Source organism: Xyrauchen texanus, chromosome 47 (genome assembly GCF_025860055.1).
Source record: "Xyrauchen texanus isolate HMW12.3.18 chromosome 47, RBS_HiC_50CHRs, whole genome shotgun sequence".
Taxonomy (NCBI): Eukaryota; Metazoa; Chordata; class Actinopteri; order Cypriniformes; family Catostomidae; genus Xyrauchen; species Xyrauchen texanus.
The window spans coordinates 16,086,286-16,105,442 of record NC_068322.1 but is presented as its reverse complement, the minus strand read 5'-3'; the positions used below and the strand labels follow the sequence as shown (position 1 = coordinate 16,105,442).

Sequence of the window (19,157 nt, the reverse complement as noted above, 5' to 3'; positions counted from 1 at the left end):
CAATGAAAATGTTGTTTGAGCTTGTGACCCACACACACACACACACACAAGACGAGACAGTCACAATGAGAATCAAAACTGCTTTATTTGCAAAAAGCAGGCGAAGGTACAGTGGGGAAAATCCAGATGGAGAATGGTCGAGGATAGCGTAGGGTCGAGAGCCGGGGAATCAAGATATAAACAAGGGGGCAAATCCGGGAGAGAGAAGTCAAAGGGAGCGTGAGGTCGAAGCCGGGGAATCAATATACAAACAAGACAAGTGAGAGGAAAAGACAGGGGAACAAGGGGGGCTGGCAAGCTAAGGGGTAAACGAGAGGAGTACAAAACTAGACGAGACTAGCGGGGGCGAAGATGCGGGGTAAACTAGAACAATAACCAACAGGAGTGAGACGAACGGGTTGTGAAATATATAGGGGCGAGTGCAGGTGTAAACAATGATAGGTGATGAGACGAGTGCAGGTGAAACTAATGTGCAGGAGTGCAGATGACGCGAGTGCAGGTGGTCATAATGTTCTGGGGGATTGGAAACGCGTGAGAAACTCGAGGAAGGGAGATAACCTACGAGCATGTGAGCGAGTAGGAGCAAAGTGGGCGTGAGGGCTCGAGCGAGCAAAAAGAGTGTGCAAAGCTCGAGGGGGCGGAGCGAGGGAGTGAGGTCGAGGGAGTGAGTGTGTGTGCGACGAAGCGGGGATGGGGCAGAGGAGCGGGGTTCGTGACAGAGCTATGGCAGAAGGGAAAATTATCAGTGAATAATAAGCTATCATATATCTTTAGATTGAAAATAGTGCCTATGTTGTAGGGTTGCACGATAGGGAGTAAAAATGTGATAAGTAGTTAGATAATGCGATATTCGGTATTCGATGTGATAATCCTATGATGCCGTCATTGGAGCGTGCGGAACATTGAACCCACACCACCCAAATATACTGAAGTTTATGGGGAGGGGAAAAAAGGTCTTATATCCCAGAGATATCCCAGTTACTCGCCTCAGTCCGTTTGGCTGAGGATGGAACTCAGTTGCCTCTGCGATATCTTATCATGTGGCTTGCTAAGCGTGTTAACATGAAGATTTAGTGCACGTGGAGGTTCACGATATTCACCTTGCCGTCCACGCACAACTCACCACGAGCCCCACCGAGAGCAAGAACCACCATATTGAGATATTGAGTGAGGGCCAATTGGACCATTTGTCATGGACCTGGGCTTGAGGGTGGGGGGCAGAAAGGCTGTTCCATATTGTATAGCACATCTAAGCACGTTCAGCGGGAGACATGGATATAAACACGTAGACGGCGCGAAACATGAAAAAAGCCGCAGGGGTGCGCACGTTGATGGAAGAACTGCCCGCAACCCCAAGTCAGAAGTAGCTTTTGGAGAAACATTATTTTAGTCTCAGCTTTTGAATTGACAAATGTTATCACAATAAATTGTAATTTAACAATAAATGTTGTTTTGATGCTCTTTAATACTGTGTGTGACAGTTCGTGGTAGCTATCCATTAAAATGGAGTGGGGCGAAACACTCTCTCTCCCCAAATGATAGCATTAAAAAAGCATAAATGAAAATCAGAGAGTATGTTGAAATGTACATTTTAAGATGAACTGTTCCTTTAATTGCCATGAGAACTTAAATATACTTCTAGGCCTGCATGAAATGAGTGCACAAGAGCACGGCTATGCAGGTTGGCTCAGTTTTAAAAGTTTCTATTAATACAACAGACTGTATTATGAAAAAATCCCTGGTCATTCACAATGTCACAGTGACTTTGTCTGGCTCCTAGCCCCTCCCACTACAGCACAGCAGGAATGAGAGCTGTGTAAATCGCGGTGATGATACTGTGCTAAATATAGCAAAGAGAATTTTGGTTGCAGGTGGGTCACAGCACCCTACTGAACATTTCACAGCATTCTTTTATTTTGGGTGTCATAGTTACTAAGGCATGCAAACACAACCCACACTAACACACAGAGGTGTTCACATACAGTGTGGAATGGTTAAAAAGAGATTTAATGGAACTGAAAGTCTTTCAACATACAGTATTTGGAAGTCAGAGCTGCACTCATGCTGTGCACCTGTGACTTATTTTGTTTGACTAGTGTTAGAAAGTTTAAGCATTTCCCTTAAACTCAGTTGCTACAAGGACGGAGTTAGAATGAAATATTAATATGTGATGTTGATTCAATTCTAGAAAAATTTAATAATGCTAAATTATTCTCTGTCATAATTTTTTGGATGGTTTACCTGATTAACACGTAGTGCGATTGAATCTAATTTATTCAATCTCAGCTAACCTTATCAAGCAACAAGATGTAATCCCAATTGATTTAGCTAAATGATAATACAAAACTTAACTCATCACTGTAATAATACCACTCTGTAATATGTAATTGTTCTCTTCCTGAGTTCACCAAACAATGCAGTACTGCGTAGTCATCTGCCATATTTCTCTACTTACAAATTTTACACTTGAAATTTAGTGACAGCAGAGTGGGAGTGGCAGAAATGGAGCTGAGAACGTGCTAAACAGATGAAGTGTGAGAGACTGCAGAGGGAGGAGGCTAGTTTATGTCTGCTGTTTCAGGATGGTTACTGGTGTTCTGTTACCAGTTTTCCCCAGAGACACCATTAATTCCCACCCTTTTCCTCTCTGCTGTATACTTACCTATTTGAAAGACTGATTAGAGGCCTGAATGACATTTGATAGAAGAGATCTGACAGAGAGTTGGAGATGGAAAGACACAAAGAACTGAATTTTCTAAAGCCTTTATAGTCAAGCCTAGTTAAGACCAAATTCATTCTACTGCCTTAGTTTCACATTTTCACAGGTGTTGGGGGAAAAACTGTGAAAATATTTATATTTATATTTAAATTTATGTAAAATGTGTATTTCATAAATAATTGAAAATATGAATTTTTGTGTGTGTCTGGACATAGGTACATGTAGAAACAGTAACATAATAAGAAAATTCACAGAACTGGCAATACATAAACAAAAGTCACAAGTAGGGATGCATTACGTATCAGCTGTCAATATTTATTAGCCAGTTATTGACCAAATTAAAACCATCTGCATATTGGTTATAAGCATGAAAAGACCGATATGAAAAAAAAAAGAAACAATGGTGTCTTTATAATTAATTAGTAACGCACTTTGTAAAATCTCTGTGAATTTAAATGCACAATCCAGAAATAATATTAGCCACAATATGAAGAGTTGGCACTCGTAAGAACTATTTAATATTTTTTATATTTTTCTCGTTCTCATGTTAATGTGGAAAAACTGCCATCAATAGATGGACAGTTGTGAAAGCTGCACTTACCTATTTGCTACAAGGGAAATCACCCAAAACATATTGAAACCAGCAGACTTTGACTTCTGATACATCAGCATAATATCCATTAATGCTGCATGATTGATTGAAATAAGACTAAAATCACAAAATGGGCTTGCATGATTACTAAACCTTAAAAGGCTTTATTTTAAAATAAAGTCTGCATTCAACTGTGAGCCAGCGGCGCCCTGTAGCGGTATGGACGGAATTATCCATTATACCTATATTATATAGAATTTAAAAGGGGGTTTTGTTTCTTTGGTTAAATCTTTGATTTTTCCATGATGTGGTTGAAATTTTCATGGAATTTCATATGCATAGTATGAATTTGTAATGTTCTATCATATACAGTACATACACCGTTTTTACACCGGTATGTAATTTTTTTTAAGACAATGTGAGTGGTAGTTGCCTGTACAAAACTCACCACCACAATTTTAGGGTATTGTGGGGGGTTGCCAAGGCATTGCTTTGCAGTTACTAGATTGTTCTGGGTGGCTGTTGGGGTGTTGCTTGCATAGTTGCTGTTTTTGTTGCTCACGCCCAAGTCTCAATGACATCCTGGTTCCGATGCGGTTTGGGTCCGTCCTTCAATATAAATGTTTTATAACCCACCAAGTGAAAATATTATCTCTTAGAAAGTAATGGCACACCTCTCCTCAACAAGCCACATGATTTGAGGTATTTATCATGTTACTAACAAAAACTTTGCTGTGCAAAATTTAACTTGCAATAGTAATACTAATGCTTGCCATAGAGAGCACCACTAAATATTCACATTTCTGCATATTGAGGACTTCATCTATTCATCTGTTAAAACCCTTCAAACTATTTTTCATACCCCAGTGTTTCATAGCTCTATATAATACAACTTTAGTTAATCTATTCTCATAGTACCATAATGCAATCTTGTTTTGGGGTTGAATTGTACATGTTGATAAATAATGTATGTTATTGTGCTATGAATGTTACTTTTTATGCAGATTATGTGGCATTTTCCATAGTGTGGTTTGTCAGTTGTCCTTAACGAGGGAACAGCACACTGAACTGCATTAAGATAAAGAAAAGGGTACAGCGATCACTAGTGGGTGGCAATTTGTGTCTGTGCATGTGTGTTTTTGTAGGGGGGGGATTTAAGCCAGAGGTCAAGATTCAGCACTTTAAAACCTGACGAATGCGCTCTATTTTAGGGCTGCTTGATGTATCACTCTCCCTTACTGGCTGCATACCGTGTGAACTTTTTGCTGAGCCCCATCAATGGTTGTTAATGCGTCAAGCCTTATATGACAAGATGTTGACATTGTGTATTGTTGGTTCTCACTGTAAGGCTCCCTCTGATTGAATCTGGTTGTCTCTGACACCAGGGGTGGACTGGCCATCTGGAGAACCCTAAGCGCTGGACGCAATAAGCTGAAATGGGCCGCCGCGTTATGCAGAACGGGCCAAAAAATTATGCTGTGATATGCAATATTTTCAGGTGTTAGCTTAATTAACATAATCACCTGCCAGGTTGATTCATTCAAGTGGGAAACAAAATACAGAAGAAACCAAACTTAAATAAATACCCAATGAACAATGGCAAAAGCTCTTTATCTAGGTAGACCGATATGTTAGTTTTACCAATAAATCAGTGCCAATAGTTGCTTTTTGGAATTAATTATCTACAAAAATGTATGGTGATTTTTTTTCTTTTCATTTCAAAATAATTGTCCCTGGTGTGTTTCAGACTTGTTTATACTTAAAAGTCCCGCATTATGCATGAAATCTTTATTTTTTCTTATCATTTTTGGGATTTTAGAACAATATACTGCATCTGGGATTTTATTATTTTAGGATTCTCTGTCTGTGCCCATCATAGTAAGGAAAAAACAAGACATTTTTTGAAATTCTATAAATACATTTCAAAAACTTTCTGCCGATTTAAAAAATTATCAGCATTTTCTAACACCTTAATTATCGTTATTGACAAAATCCACCATCAGTTGACCTCTAGGATAAACCTGCACATTTATTCAAAACATATATGATTTATTAATGCATGGTATCTAACAAATTATTAATAAATTTGCTTAAAACAAACTCTGAAGGGTGGGTCATTAGTTGACTGTCATATATAACAAATACATTTTATTGAAATAAATTATAGAAGTTAAAATATTTTAGCAAAGTCATTGGTTTCCATCATCTTTCGCCCTTCCAACACACTCCTTCCAATGTTACATCTCGGCAACTTGGGTATCATCTAGGATTCCAAGTTTCCCATTCGTAAGAATGACTGTGCTTGATCGTTCATGTGCTCAAAACTCGTAATTGTGACTTGTAGGGCACTTCAGTGCCTCTCCGTGGGAGGTTGCAAATCACTTGACCGTCTTGACTTCCTGCTGAGTTAATGGTTCCAGCAACGGAAAGCACATCAAAACTTTTTAGTCTCTGAGGTGGGCTCTTGAGTTCTAATGAAGTGACCAATGAGCTTCCTTTACTGAAGAACTTATAAGACATGATCTGAAAGTTTTCATCACACTCAGCTGCATATCATCACAAACGTTCGTTGTAATCCATAGTGATTCACCAAAGGTTACTCCTGCGTTTTTTTCCTACACTAATATGACATCAGAAAGCAGAGCCACTACAGTCTGTTTATAATGCACTTTTTTACTCACTGAACAATCACGCACTTTCACAAGGTAAATTGACTCCATGAACCGCACTACCTGCGGCTGTGAAATGGAGAGAGAGCTCTGTAACTGTGAGAACTGATTTTTACATTATTGGTCAATTTTAAAACATAACCTTTTGAAAGCGAACCAGAACCATGAAGAAAATGCAACCTTGTAACGATTTCTTCCCCCTGTTTTGGAACAAATCAAGCAAACTACATGTCTGAAAACACCCTAAATCACTCTCTTATTATTGTGTCATACTGTACCTCTTACTAAAGAGAGCAAGATACAGCATACAGCCTGCATGTGTGACACCTTTGGCCAAATCAGTTGTTTGGAGTCTGCTAGTGTGGCGCTGGCTTAAGCAACCACATAGCCACTGAAAATACCCTAGCATTGTGGTGGCAAGTTTTGCACCATGCATGTTTTCAGAAAATTAAGAATTCTAGTTGCTAATTATTGCTCTTCTCAAAAATACAGGGGATATGTAGCTCTAGTGTGGCTCTAAACGTGGAAACAGCCCTGACGTCCTCAGAGGGAAGTTTAGAGAGAGAGAGAGCGCGAGCAAGAGAGCGAGAGTGTGGGTGCTTGTTTTATAGGGTACAGTCTCAACAGAATTAGTATGTTGTGTAACAGACTACAGGCCTGGACCATTTACAGTGAACCAACCACAGCTGGACATCCTGGTCTAATTTCTTCTCTAAATATACATCTATCTCTCGCTCTCTTTCTTGGTCCTTGCTATCTCAGAGAGAAAACCAGTCAACATCCTGCTTTCAAAAACTTCTGAAACAGCTTAAGGTATTTGCTGGTCTTAACTGGTCTTCCAGGCTGGTCTGTCGACTGTTTTTTTATTGCACTTTTCTGTTGGTCAGACTGGAAGACCAGCGTAAATCAGCCAATACCAGCTTAAACAAAATGAGATCACCAAACTATCTTAGGCTGGTTTAAGATGGTTTCTTTTCAGCAGGGCAATCATCACACAACTCTTTTCTCTACACTAAACTACTGTACATAAAGTTCCTCCACTGTCTACTTTTTGCTTGGCCCAGTTAAACCTGCTGAGCAGAGTTCATGGATAAGTTTTCTAATATAATTTACAAGTGGATCTTGTACTGACTGTGATTTCACAATTATGCAAGGAAATTAATTGTTCTCAGCTCAATTCTTAAATGAGTCGAGCCGTTTCCATGTTTTACAGAGCGCAGCTTTGCCCCTGCCCCCAGCTTCTCCCTCCAGAGGACTTGGAGGGGGGAGTGACCAAAGAGGATCTTAATCTGCTTTCCATGCACTGCTCCAAGTTTCCGTCTTCACATACATTTTTTTTTCCCACTACTTTACAATGATGTCTGTGCTATGCCTGTGTGATCTATTTTCTGGTCATTTTGGTAATAGTTATGATCATATGATACTACTTTTGGGTGTAAAATACTTTTACCATCTCAGAACAAAAATGGTTTCAATGGATGTTCATCGGCTAAACTAAAAGGAGTTGGAAGTCATTTCCTTTCTTTGTGTGTTTTTCAATGAGCAACGTTCTGCCACTCATGGTACATGACAATGATTAGTTTAATCACAACAGTGATTCAACAATTCAACACTGATTCATATCACCATAAGGAATCAAGAGTGACCAAGATAGGACTTTGTTTAGCTTAAAGCATATTTGGGTCACAATCTGTTTAATCTTTACTTTTTTCTGCATAAATGAATGCTTTCTCTGCAGATGTGATTTTTCATTATGAATTTGATTGCCAAAATAGACATTGATCTGTATGCCAAGCCTTAAAGGGATAGTTCACCCAAGAATGAAAATTCTCTCATGATTTACTCACCCTTGCGCTATCCCAGATGTGTATGACTTTAATTATTCTGCAGAACACAAATGAAGATTATTAAATAATATTTTTAGCTCTGTAGGTCCATACAATCCAAGTGAATGGGTGCCAACATTTTGAAGCTCCAAAATCCGGGAGCATAAAAGTAATCCAAAAAAGTAAAAGTTACTCCAGTGGTAAAATTCATGTGTTCAGACACGATATGATAGGTGTGGATGAGAAACAGATCAATATTTAAGTAATTTTTAGTCATATTTTCTACTCCCTGCCCAGTAGTGGGCGAAATGCATGAAGACTGTGAATCACCAAAAACAAAAGAAGTGAAAGAAAAAGGACTTAAAGTAATAGTTCACCCAAAAATGAAAATTCTCTCATTATTCACTTACTCTGATGCCATCCCAGATGTGCATGTTTGTCGTTCTTCAGCAGAACACAAATAAATATTTTTAGAAGAAGATAGAGCTCTTTCAGGTCCTTATAATTCAAATAAACGGGTGGCAGCACTTTGACGGTCCAAACGTTACATTTAGGCAGCATAAAAGTAATCCATGCAACTTGTCTCCTGAAGCAAATCAATAGGTTTATGTAAGAAACAAGTCGCTTCCATCCAGGGCTCTGATGCTGTTTGAAATTGCCGAACCTTCGCGTGTCGTTCATTCTTCTGTTGTAAATAAGCACAGCTTCCAAATTCTCACTTGAACTCGCCGACGCGCTTACGTTGTTAGAAGGATGAGACCAGAGATCCAAGTGCGGATTCAAAGTAACAGAATTTATTGAATATAAAACACAGCTGGCGAAGTGTAAGGGGGAACCCGGTGTAACAGGTAAAGGTTGGGCATGGAGGAGGCGGGAACCGGCTGAACAATCAACATAAACTTTTAATGCATAAATTAACTTAAACAAACATAAACAGACACACATGGAACACGGCTGCTCTTCCACTGATCAGCTGATTCTGCACCTGCCATGCTCCATCACAGCCCAGCCACGCCCTCCTCCTCATCACACCCGGCATTGACTGAAGGGTGGAGATTGTGTTCATAGGTTTGTGTGTGTCGTGGTATTGTGAAGAGCAGATCCACGAGGAATCCTCTGGAGGATAGTATGTTCGTTGGTTTGTGTGCATTGTGGTAGTGTGAAGAGCAGATCAGTGTAGACAGGTAACCGATGAGGAATACTTAGTTGAAGTGTCAAAGCAAGTGATGCGACTGACAGGATGGTAACCACAATCCAGGCACTATGGCAAAGACTGGCAACCAATATAGAAAACATGCAACAGGACCGACTAGGGCAGAGCAAGTGGTGAGTAACTAAACACACAACAACAATCTAGCAATGAAAACGAAACAGAGTGGGGTAAATATAGGCAGAAAACAAATCACGATTAGGTGCCGCTCATCTGTTGAAAGTTTGCATGATCAGCGTTCCCATGAAAACGATCAGGATTCCCATGGAAATGCTTATTTTGCCAGCCAGCGGCACCTGAAACACATGAAGAGAACATAAACACTAATGGAACAAACTGGCGGACTCATCGAGACCGTGATAGTACCCCCCTCCCTCAGGGACGCTGAGTTCCAGAATGTCTCAGCATCTCTCCTCAAGTCAATAACCCACCCAGACCACCGGTATTGAATCCCTCTGCCCCTGCTTCTGACATCGAGCAACCGCTTGACGGAATAAGGCGGAGTGCCCTTCACTAGGGGAGGCGGACTTGGGACATGTGTGGAGGAATGTAAATTAGACAGAATGACTGTTTAAATCTGGAGACATGAAACACTGTGTTGACGAGTCTCAGAAAGGGGGGTAATTTGAGATGGACCGCTAAGGACCTTCATGATGGGAACAGATCTGATGAATTTGGGCCCCAGCTTATGAGAGGGGAGTCAGAGTGGGATGTCCTTAGAAGACAACCAGGCCTTCTGCCCACAGACGTTAGCTGGGAGCTTAGACCAGTGACTGTCCGCCGACTTAACGCATGTGCCAGTCTGGAGGAGGGCTTCTCTGGCTATCCACCAGGTGCGACGGCACCATTGAATAAACATGTGCATGGATGGGACCTGGGCGTTGAGTTCTTAGGCAGGGAACAGAGGGGGTTGGTAACCTAGGCAACACTGGAAGGGTGATAGCACCGTAGATGACGACGGCAAGGAATTGTGGGCATAGTAGACCCAGACTAAATGAGAGCTCCAAGAAGACGGATTACGGGAGGCGATGCAACACAGGGTCTTTTAAAGCTCTTGATTTGCTCGCTCCACCTGCCCATTCTTCTGGGGATGGAACGCAGAAGACAGACTCACGGTAGCCCCCAGCTGCTGGAAGAATTCTGCCCAAAACCATGACACGAATTGGGGTCCCCTGTCAGAGACCACATTGACTGGGAGGTCATGAATGCTGAAGATGTGTTTAAAGACTTCAACCACTGTCTCCCTCACTGAAGGTAATTTGGGCAGGGTAATGAAATGAGCCGCCTTTGAGAACCGGTTGATGTCGACCTTGTTGCTATGGGATGGGGGAAACTGGTGACAAAATCCAAAGCTATGTTGGATCAGGGTCTCAAAGGGACTGACAGTGGTTGGAGGAGCCTGGTCAGAGGCTGACATTTTTGCTATATGTACAAACAGGGCAAGCGGACACAAACTGGCGAATGTCCTGCGCTAGCGAAGGGCACTAGAATTGCTGTCCAATGAATGTCTGGGTACAAGCAGCTCCAAGATGGCAGGCAACATTGGATCCATAACCCTATGGTGAGTGGCCCCACTGGAGGACGTGTGTCCGGACCAAACGTGGCGCAAATAACAGACCGGTTGTGCACTCAGCGGAGTGGACTTTAGCCTCCACGTCCCAGTACACCATGCCCACCACCCGAGAGGCAGGTAAGATGGTGTGTGGAGGGGCGGTGGAGGTCTCGATTTCAAAACATCGATACAGGGCATCGGGTTTAATAATTTTAGAGCCTGGACGATATGACAAGATGTCAAAGCATGTAACAAATACTGCCCAACTAGCCTGTCTGAAATTTAGAAGCTTTGCTTCGCGAATATATTCCCAATTTTTATGGTCAGTCCAGACCAAGAAAGGTACTCACAAACCCTCTAACCAGTGGTGCCATTCCCCCAAGGCCAATCTGACAGCCAACAATTCTATATTACCAATTTCATAATTCCATTCTGTTGGGGTGAGGCGGTACAAGAAAAAGGCACACAACCATGGATGGCCTAGCACCACCGGTGCAGATGGAGACTGGACCATGAGGAAGCACAGCTGTTCTGAATGGATACCGGAGAAAAGTGTGAGCTGTTTGGTGGAATTGATGACGAAGGCCAGGGGCTTTCCGCTGATGGAGTATGCTAAGATGGACTCATGACCACCGGAATCTGCCATCTGGAAGCCGTGGCAACATCCAGGATGTTCCTCTCTTCTTGGGAGTCCACCAAGACAGAGACAGAATGGCTGGTCAGTCTGTACAGTAGCCGGGCCAGGAGAAGAGTCTGTAGTATGGGGGTTTTGCTCAGTGGATTTGCTCTCGCCAGTAACCCCCTTCCTACCGACGAGTGTTGGCTTTTGCTGGGTAGTTTGCACAGACATAACCGGAGCCAGCACTGTAGAGACAGAGTCCCTTGGTGATGTGCTGCTACTTCTCTTCTGGTGACAGCCATGTCCTCCCAATCTGTATGGGTTCCACCTCGGACAGCAGTTCCCTTGACCCGGCAGCAGTAATGGGGTGGTGCTGACGGTCAGCCGGCCTGGGATGTGGAGAACAATGTTGGCTGCGTCAAAGCGTGAGTCGCTGGTCAACTTTAATGGCCATATCCACCAGGTCATCAAAATGGGTGAGCATGTCCAAGGTGTAGATTTCATCCTGGATGTATAGGATAACCCATGCAGGAACTGATCCCACTGCACACGATCATTCCATTCACAGGATGAAGCGAGGTTGTGGAACTAATGGCATAGTCCACGACTGACCAGTTACCCTGGACCAAACTGGCCAGAATCCTTGCCACTTCACGGCCATGGGCCAAAGAATCGAAAACTTGATGGAGCTTTGCCGAGAATTCCTGGAACGAGGAGCAGCAGGAGCGGCCATTGTCACAGCGGTTCCCCACTCACCGGCCCTCTTTGACAGTTATGACTGTTATGACAAAAGCCACCTTAGCTGTCTCTGAGGGGAATGTGGAGAACTGCAGTGACAAAAACAGTGAGGACCGAGAAAGGAATGTGTGGCTGATTTCGCCTCACCTGAGAATGGAGCAGGAGTGTTGAGACAGTGTCCGATGCTGGGGGGAACCGCTGGGGCCAGGATAGGGAGGCAGGCGAAGTTATTGGACCAGTGACGTTAGGTCTGCAATCTGGAACGCTATTATCTCAATGGCACGGTTGGAGGCGAAGATCTGGTCCTGCTTGCAACCAAACAAAACTCCCTGCTGAGCGAGCACAGACCGAAGATTAACGTCCTCTGCTGGATCCATTCTGGCTAGATTGTTAGACTGTCAGAAGGATAAGACCAGAGATCCAAGTGCGTAGCCATTATTCAATATTATAGGGCATTTATTCATAAATATATTTATTTTTAGGATTATACAGTTTCATCATTTATTACATGGCTCTCTAGATACTCGATTCTGATTGATCAGTGGTGCCATCCAGCAGTTATATTGCTCTGTAACAACCGCACATTCGGGGATTAAGACGTATCAGACCGCTCATCTGGATTCTGCAAGCCATCTATACTGATTCTCGAATCACTGTGCATTCTCTGCAAGTAAGCTATTAAAATTATATAAACTCAGCTCAATGTTTCATGTCCATTTTTTTTATTTATTTGGAAAGTAGTCTTGTAAATAGGCTGAATAATCAAAAGAGTCAGACGGTAATTTTTACATAGTAAACACCAACAGAACTCCGAAGGAAACCAGAGCTTGATTTCAGCTGTTCAGCGATTTATTGCTTCTCAGATAATTACACAATATCAGAGCAAATCAATGTTTCATTTCCATTCATTTATTTATTTGGCAAGTAGTCTTTTAATAGGCTGAATAATGAGCAGTCAGATGGTAATTATTACAAAATAAACACCAACAGAACTCCAAAGCAAACCAGAGGTTGATTCCAACTGATTTCTTCTCAAATTACATAATTTCAATGCAAATCAATATTTCATGCCCATGTATTTATTTTGGTTAGTAGCTGTGTAATCGCACAATCATTTTTCAATAATGTTTATTTACAAAATGTATGTGACAGTGCTAATGTCTGAAATCTTCATATGGCAAAAAAATATGCTTATACCAGTCTTGCTTGAAGCTGAGGCCTCTAGCAGTTGGTTTGCATGGCTAAATATACCACCACTCCACACGTGGTCTCTCTTCTCAGATTACACTGTATTTTAAATAAGAAAATGCTTCCACCAGAACCACTCGGGCAAACTCAGTTTTGTGCATATGTCGTGTGTGTTTTATGCTGTGGGTGATCTCACATGCATTCTACATGTGCCACTGTTGTGATTTTGAGTCACACTGATTCATAGCAGCGGTGACAGGGGAAGGACCTCGGTACGGATTAATTTACACGATGCCCATATCCCACCCTTAACATTTCTCTCTCCCCATGTTGCACTCTCTTGCCCTACTTTAAAGGGCTCATATAAGGCTATAGTGCCCTTGAATGGATGCATCATGGGTGCTGTCTGCTCTCCAGTTTTAGATTGATGTTGGGTATTTTAAACAGCAGGTGTTTAGTCAGCAGAGGGCTAATCTGAGATGCTCGGCATGGTCCAAAATTATGTTATGACTGATATAATGTACAAGAGATGGGCCTTATATGAAACTACCTTCATAAATCTTTGTTCATGTAAAGCTGGGAAATAATTTCAAAAACCTAACAGATGTACAAGAAGAGATGGTCGTCTATAATTGGGCAGAAGTTGTGGCGTCCATACTCAAGTTTCAAACCGAACCTGTCATACTCCTGTCATTCCTCTACACAGGGTTGGGGTGTAATGGAATACATGTAACAGGATTATGTATTTTAAATACAAATGGCAACTAACTGTTTACAATTTAAATCATTGGTATTTAGAATACAGTTACATTCGAAAAGTATTTTGATTACTGAAGAGATTACTTTGCATTTTATTTTCATTTGTTTCATTTAATATTTAGTCTTTTCAGATGGAAAACATTTATACATATAAATGATGTGATCCAAAGTGCATTTGAACAGCGGTGAAACACTTTCTTATGATGTGTTACATTCATATGAGCAGACAGAGAAGTAAGTTTGAAGTAAGTTTAGAGCAGAAGAAATAGAAATAAACCTTGTGTAAATTATCAGCTTTACACAAGATAAAATGCTATTTCTAGCCATTTTACATGCACATGTTACCAGGCACGATCATATTTTTCTTGATAATAATTTTAGCATCGTTTTCCTATATAAATATCTAAAAAGCCTTAAAACAAGATCAATTTGATTTATCTTGTTTTAGAAACAACACAAGTCAGTAAGGCAGAAAACAGAGCAAATCTTTTAGGCAGATCAATTTTCCATTTATGATCAGAGTCCGTATATAAATAACATCACTTTATTGCCAGGTTTGTCCATGGTTTGACTGACTGTCCCTGAATGTGCTAACCAGATAATTACCTATTCCTGCTACAATTCACACTGCACTGAGTGTGTGAAATCTTGCAAGAACATCAGAGATACTATATTTACACTCACACAAACACACACATAGATGGACATTTCTATGGCAGAGTGGAAGTTTATGAACAATTTTGCCCAATTACCAGTAAGTTTGTGTGCATTCCACTATCATTACCAAGAGTGATGTTGCAATGAAAATGTATTTAAACAGGACTTTTCAGAGTGGGGTTTTTAGTAGTTACTTTCTCTAAGTTTGTTTGCTTAATGGTCAACAATAGATTTTAGTTGCACTTTGAGACTATAAACATACATTACCTGGAAAATCTCACATTTTAGAGCCTAGAAACCAAAGGTTTGCAAGTGTTGATCATCCCAGATATTTTGTATAAAAGAACACAATCCAATTATAAAAATATATATGATTATGGTAGAAACACATACACATTTCCTATATATTGTTGGTATTACGTATTATTTCAAGCACTCAAAACCAATCTGAAACAAAACTATTATAATCATCCCAAATAAAACTAAATCTGATTGGTTCTCTGTTTACAGGACACGTAATTGGGCGGAGCAGATGCAGGAGGAGCTGGTGAATTTGATTGATGCTGAGAGTGGAATACAGAGTCTCAAAGATGTAAGATCACAGGACTACCTCTGATCAGTTGACTGTCTTTCAGCACACTAAGTATATTTTATTCACCTATGAATATTTTACACACTGCCATCACTGTTACAAATGCAGCAGCAAAAGTGAGTCACATTAGCTTGATTGCTATTAGCAGTATTCCTCAGATATAGAAGAGGTCAGAATAATAGCATTTGCTATCCATTGGTATATAATGTTTCAAAGCAGCATGAGGCAATTAATCACACCCATGTTGGAGACCAAACAGTGCTCTAATGCAAAACATGGACAAACAGTGCTGGAAAAGAGATACAGTGGTTGCAAGCTCATCAACAGAGACACCTGAAAAACTTTAAAAACAGCAGACCTGAGTCAGCACCTTTGTGACCAACTGTAGTCTCAACAAACTTTGAACCGTATATCATGAGCTTCATGAACCTGGAAAATGTGAGATTTGCATTCTGAATCTAGGCCAAAGACATTGTGTTCAGATGCGTTTACAATAAGAGAATGCAGGAATTCCAATGCCTTTTTCCAGCTTTTAAACTTGGTGGGGATCTGTAATGGTACAGGCTGTAATCTTACAGGAATGATTACCTGATACATATGCTATAAGTAAATACACTCTTACCAACCTTCCTCAATTTACATAATCAAGTCAAGATAATTACCTAGTATTTTTTCTTGCTTTACTGAAAAGGTCTGTTTATTTGTATAGTGTCACAATTACATTTTTATGACTATTTCTATTTACGTGTAATTTTTTATGAATGTTGTCTGGCTTTGAAATAAACACAATCTTTTCTTCCCTTCTACTGTTAAATGAAGATGACAAAATTAATCTAGTAAACTATTCCTGTGGTTTTAGACACTTAACCCTCTCTCTATCTCAGATTTTCTTGAAACTTCAGAGACACTACACTGTGAAACACAACAATGCTCAACAGCTGGTGGCAAATGCTGCGCATGAAATTGAGAATCTCCTTGCCAATCGCTCCAAAGCTCTGAAAGTAAGTACTGATCATTGATTTATAATGTTACATGGACTTAAAGGAATAGTTCACCCCCTTGGGATGGTATGCCATCCCAAATATGTATGACTTTCTTTCATCTGCTGAACTGAAATTTTTAGAAGAATTTCTCAGCTCTTTTGGTCCATACAAAGTGAATGGATGCTACAAATCAGCATAATAAGTCAGCATAAAAGTAATCCATGAGACTCCAGTAGTTACATCAATATCTTCAGAAGTGATAGGATAAGTGGGGGTTCGAAACAGATCACTTTCACATTCTTCATCAAAGCATCAACATTTTGGCACCCATTCACTTTCATTATATGCACTGAAAGAGATGAGATATTCTTCTTTATTTGTTCTGCAGAAAAAATAAATTCATACACATCAGGGATGGCATGAGGATGAGTGAATGGTAAAATAGTTAAAGGGTGAACTATCCCATTAAGCTAACTACCATATGTTTGAACATACCTACTGATACTTTGCTATAACTATTTCCCAGATTTTAGAATAATAGTGAAGTCATTAAATCTATGATACAACACAAATGGAAGCATGGGAATTATGTAATGACCAAAGATAACAAACCAATTCAACGCTATCTAATATTTTAGCTTCTTCAATGTAGTCGCTCTTTGTCTAGATTACAGCTCTGTACCCTCTCTAATTCTCTCAACCAACTTTATGAGGGCCCACCTCTTTATTAGATGGCTCAAAACAGTATTGATAGAGTTACCATGTATGCTAGGCACTTTTTGGCTGGTTTTTAAGATTATGAAAAACAAAGTGTCACACATTTGACTGGAAGTTTACATGTCACAGGTTATCCTCTTGTACATTTATCCAAAAAAGTGTTCAAGATGTGGCCACATTTCATATGAATGGAGGTTTTTGCCTTGAAGCAGTTTGGTTTGAAATCATACAAAACAATAGAAAGCATCGCTTTTAATATCACTGCCGCCTGTTGAGATGCATTCCGGGTGGCATTGTTTTCTTCTGCCTGGTCCATATGTTTCGTTGTTCGCAGAAATATGTAGCCTGGATCAATCTGGACTGAACTAGTTCTTATAAAACCTGGCCTGGAATGTTGGCGTGACTGCTTCAGCCTTGGAAGTGAATTAATTTGTCGATATACCCTGTCCTTTTAATTTTCTTACTCGATAAACTATATGTCCACATAACTGTATTTAAAAGAGTCTACTAATGCACAAATAGAAATGATTCGATTTGGTTTTTACTTATGAAGATGTTCAAAGGCCCATGTTTCTTGGCAGTAAAAATACAGCAGTACAGAAATAAACAGGGTCAGTCAACATTATAAATGTTTAACTCCCACCCCTGAAGTGAAGGTAATGTATATGCCAGCCTGCTTGGACCTGCTTTTATTAGTAACATTAAACACATCACTAACAGCTCTGCCTGATGACTAAATGAAAGTATTGACCTTTCACTCTCTCCCTCTCTTTCTCTGTCCCTTATTCTCCTGTTTCATCTGCTGGCTCGTCCCTGTCATATGTAATTGGTCTGAATTAAATGCTATTATTTTAATGGAGGTGGAGGCATCACAGGCCAAACGTGCTTCATATGACGGTGTGATGGAGAGCTGATGGAAACAACTGCTCTTGGGTCATTGGGTCTGTAATGGCTGCCTATTGTGCATGTGGACAGCTTGGCTCTTTGCTTCTCTGGCCATTTGTGTAAGTGTATTTTTGGCTGGCTGTCTTTACCTTCAGTCACAATGCCCGTGCTGGTCACTGTCCTCATGTCAACCAGTTTAAAATAGCTTTTGTCCAGCGTTTTCCTTCTGCCCTCCACATGCACACAAACACACAAGACACAATTTAGAAGAAATATACAGTATATATATATATATATATATATATATATATATATATATATATATATATATATATATATTAGGGCTGTTAATCGATTACAATTTTTAATCGAATTAATCACATGGTGTCCCGAATAATTAATCTTGATTAATCGCATATACAAATATTTGCTGAGAAAGCCCCTCATATAACAATAATTCAATGTATAATGATTATACATATTTATATCATTATATAATTATACATAGTTATCTTTAAATATTTAAAAATTATATATATATATATATATATATATATATATATATATATATATATATAAAATTTCAGATAATTAAAATGCATTACATTCTTGTAGCAGAAGAGTTCATCATTGATAAGACAATACAAAAAGCAGCTTTAGAATTGTCAGGATATACACACGGAGGCAGAGGTAAGTGAATCCAAACACAGCTTTATTTTAGGTGGCAAGAGTGAGGGTGAGTAATTTGGCAGTTCAAGTGCAGACACGGTGAAGATCACTCGATGCCGGACAGGCCGCAGGTAAGCACAACCACTTCGGGAATGTGGGAATCAAGTAATCACCGGACAGTGATGCAAATCCTCTCTTTTAAGAAGCAGATACTTGGAAACGGGATCAGAAGACTCACTGGCAGATCAGAGGGATACACGGGCACTGGCGATAGAAAATGTAACAGGAGTCCTGGAGACAACAGAATGTGGACATAGAAGTTAGAAGCATTCAGGTAAGTTTTAATGTTACTTGTCTGCAATCGGGAAGTTTCAATGGTTCAGAAGATCACGGTGAGGGTTTGTTCCTGTTGGAGGCTTGACGTTGAACTGGGGTTTCGGTGAGTGCTTTATAGTGCAAGTTGGTGAGTTTGTTAATTGTGAACAGGTGTGTGTGATTAGTAATCCGGTGAGAGTGATCGTTGAGTGGGGGGTGGAATCAAACCTGGTTGATCTCTCACAGTACCCCCCCTCCAGAGTCCGCGCCAGCGGACCTTGGACCCCGATGTCGTGGGGGCCTACCTCGAGGTCGTGGTGCCGGTCTCCCAGGGTGCTGAGCATGAAACTCAGTGAGTAGATTGGGGTCGAGGATATCATTACGGGGTACCCAGCATCTCTCTTCCTGTCCGTAATCTTCCCAATCCACCAGGTATTCGAGTCGGCCACCTCGACGTCGGGAGTCCA

General features: G+C 40.5%; 1 protein-coding gene across 1 annotated transcript in view; it reads left to right on the top strand.

Annotated features, from left to right (window-relative positions):
* Positions 1-19,157, top strand: part of LOC127639000 (voltage-dependent calcium channel subunit alpha-2/delta-1-like) — a 117,205-nt gene that overhangs the window by 9,115 nt on the left and 88,933 nt on the right. The window contains exons 2-3 of the mRNA XM_052120797.1: positions 15,040-15,121; positions 16,006-16,122. Of these exons, the coding sequence (XP_051976757.1) occupies positions 15,040-15,121; positions 16,006-16,122 (199 nt within the window). The remainder of the gene's footprint in view (positions 1-15,039; positions 15,122-16,005; positions 16,123-19,157) is intronic.